General features: G+C 42.3%; 1 protein-coding gene across 1 annotated transcript in view; it reads right to left on the reverse strand.

The window, feature by feature from the left end:
* Positions 1–2,903, reverse strand: part of Cd101 (CD101 molecule) — a 40,468-nt gene extending 37,565 nt beyond the window's left edge. Inside the window, exon 1 of the mRNA XM_021158968.1 lies at positions 2,861–2,903. Coding sequence (XP_021014627.1) covers positions 2,861–2,903 — 43 coding nt within the window. The remainder of the gene's footprint in view (positions 1–2,860) is intronic.
* Between the last annotated feature and the right edge of the window lie 279 nt (positions 2,904–3,182).

Below are 3,182 nucleotides of genomic sequence, written 5' to 3' on the forward strand. Positions count from 1 at the left end.
GAACCATCCCTGCATCCCTGGGATGAAACCTACTTGGTCAGGATGGATGATTGTTTTGATGTGTTCTTGGATTCGGTTAGCAAGAACTTTATTGAGGATCAGGTTTAAGTTCTAACAGGTAAAATCCAAGAAGACACAAACATTCAGGCTACAACATCGCAAAAGAATTTGAAGTAATTCCACCTTATGCAAAACGTACCTAGGGAACATTCAACACACCAAACTATTGCTTGCTGTACACATTAGAAGCAATGTGGGCTCTCTCTCTCTCTCTCTCTCTGTGGTGGGGGCGGGGCTGGGGGGGGTGGAGGTTGAGACATCATACATCCAGAGCGAAGTGGAATACTTTTCTGTTTTTCCATGGATACAATCTCAGTAACACAAAAATAGCCCCTCTCCAAAGACCTCTTGTGTTAATAGCCCCTTAATTATTTGGCAGTTGGTCAGGGTGAGAGGTGATATAAGCAGGCTAAGTCCACAAGAGCATTTACCTATGGCATTAGCTTCTAAGAGTCACATTCTAATTGGTTACTTAGTGTTCCTGTTTAATAGGGAAAATAAAAATAAAACAGGCCTGGTAAGATGGCTAATCGGGTAAAGGCATGTATTAAGCAAATCCTGATGATCTGTGTTCAATTGTGAGAGCCCACAAAAAGGTAGAAAAAAAAAAAGTATGGAATCCAAAGGGCCGTCCTCTGACACCACGAACAACACAGAACACACACAATAGTAAGTAATCTAAAGAAATAATAGATTGAGGCATTGAGTGTGGCTCAGTGGTAGAGTGTTTGGTGAGGGAGCAGGAGCTGGGTCCTGGAGACTTAGTCCCTGCATTCCAAAACAACACTACCAAGTTGGGACAAAGAATAGATTTGCCAAACAATGTGATTGATCTCTTTATCATCATTAATTTCCTGCATTTCCTCTCTATAATTAAAATGAAATGCAGCAGGCTTCAAGTTACTTCCTGATTTATGCATGTCTCATGTAAGACCTGAGATTCCATGCAAAACTGGAACTTAATGTGGGTCAAAGACTAGAAGGAACAAATACAGAATCCAAGTCAGGCAACCATGGAAGTGGGTGGGGAAAAGCGACCATCTTCTCCTTTTTGAATTTTTGACTGTTATGATGCTTCCTCTAGACCTTTGAACCTGCTTATCAAAAACAAATGGACAACTGAAAACTAGTAATATAATAATAATAATAATTGGAACAAGAATGTGTAACTTTCTGTATCCTTATGCAATATAAATGCAGTTCACTCCCATACAAAGCAAATGCACAGTGCCCACATATGATGCATGGACACTCAGTCAGATGACTCAGCAGGATCACAGACACAGCAATCCATGCAGGGCTCCACCAAGGTGCTGTCCATCAATGCTTGACCTGGCAGGGTGCTGGCAGGTGCCAGTCACTGGCATGTGGTCCTAATACATCCCCCCTGCAGGCTTCCTGTCTTCTTCTCAGGTCCCAGGTCTGATCCTTACCCATAAGCTCACTGAGATGTGATCCTGGTTCAACTCCCCCAGAGCTTGCTGGTCTACCTTAGTATCGGATGGTACGTGCCCTTCATTTTTCTTATAAAGCTACAGCCTTAGCCACACCGATTGTAGCTCAGTCCAGTTCCTCCCTCAGCCCAGCTACCACAGTCTCTTCACAAACTCCACCCAGTCTCTGGGAACCAAGACTTTTAAACTTGAACCAACCTACAGTTAGGATTCAAGGGTCCTTAAAACAGGGTGAAAAAGCCCTTTAATCTTTATTCTCATTAATCTCCAATGGAAATGTCCTATTTCCCTTCAGTGATGGATGCAGACGTGTAACCATAGCTACTTGCATATTATATGGCAATTTTTGTAGACATATTAGAATATTCTCTTCATACCCACCACTTCTCTGAGCTTGGTGATTAAAAAATAGTCCTCCAGATCTTGTTGTATAGCACATAAACAAGAATGGAAATGAACACATTATGATTTATTTTTAAATATTGTTTATTCACTATAAAATTCAGGTAGGCCTCCTACTTTAGGCTTCTACTAGTGCTGTGATTACAGATGCCATCACATTGGTACTGAAAATATTTTGATAACTTTATTTCAATATGGCCAGTTTATACTACAGTCCTATGCATTTTATAATATGCATTTATAGGTTACACTGAGATGATCTTTGTATGTGGCACACAGCCTGCCTGTTAACTGCTCTACATGGTAAGGAACTATTTTGTTCCCTGCTAAATTCACCTGCTTCTTCCCTTTATCTCCAAGTTTTTCTTCTTCCATCCTCTTCAAATATGCAAAAGTATCCCTGGGCCAGATAAAGGCCCTATAGGGGCTGTAGTAGAGCCAAGTAATTGTTCTGATCCTTCTCTGTCTCTCTCTTTAGCTCTCAGAAAAAGTCTAGAACCTTCTTGTAGCTTGACCTAAACTTCATGGTACTCTTATTGCTTTTCCTTCTACCTAGTCACATCCACAAGGCACACACATCTAGTTACACCCTAACATCAGGCAAACCTTGAGGCCTCTTCGAGTGGCAGTGAAACCTCTTCATCTCCCACGGGATGGTCAGCCCAGGAAGGTAAAGTAAAGCCAGGGACATGCAAAGCTCAAAGACAAGCTTGAAATAAAATACAATAGGTACCCAGGATATAACAAAGTCTTCCATTGCCCCCTGTCACAAGGATGCATAAGGAAGCCTTAAAACTGTCATCAATAAGTAAAAGATTGGCACAAAGTCAGAAATCTATAACCTAGTCTTTCCTGTGAAGACCAACTTGGCCTGCTCCCTCACCCAGCAGCCACTGGATGGCAAGCCCCAGTGATGGTAGAAACATCAAAATTATAAGACTTACTTAGAGAGAGAAAGAGAGATGCCACATACAGGATGCATGCCATCTGGACCGGCACAGCTTTTTCGGGCAGCGTCACTGAACTTGCTCAGAGGCTGAGTGACAAAATTCAGTGCTGTCACAGCAAAGGTAAAGAGGAAGCGATGGTGTGGTTTTCAGCCCACTGAGAGAGAGACCTTTGCAGAAAGCAAAGGTGGCTGCATTTACAGTCACTTAGACTTGGGCATGAAGTAATGAGTTGTCTTCATGGTGAAGGAAACCCATGCAGACAGAGGAGAACCTGGGGCTCCTCCTGCCTAAACAGGAAGGAATTTCAGAAATCTGA

This window comes from Mus caroli, chromosome 3 (assembly GCF_900094665.2).
Source record: "Mus caroli chromosome 3, CAROLI_EIJ_v1.1, whole genome shotgun sequence".
Taxonomy (NCBI): domain Eukaryota; kingdom Metazoa; phylum Chordata; class Mammalia; order Rodentia; family Muridae; genus Mus; species Mus caroli.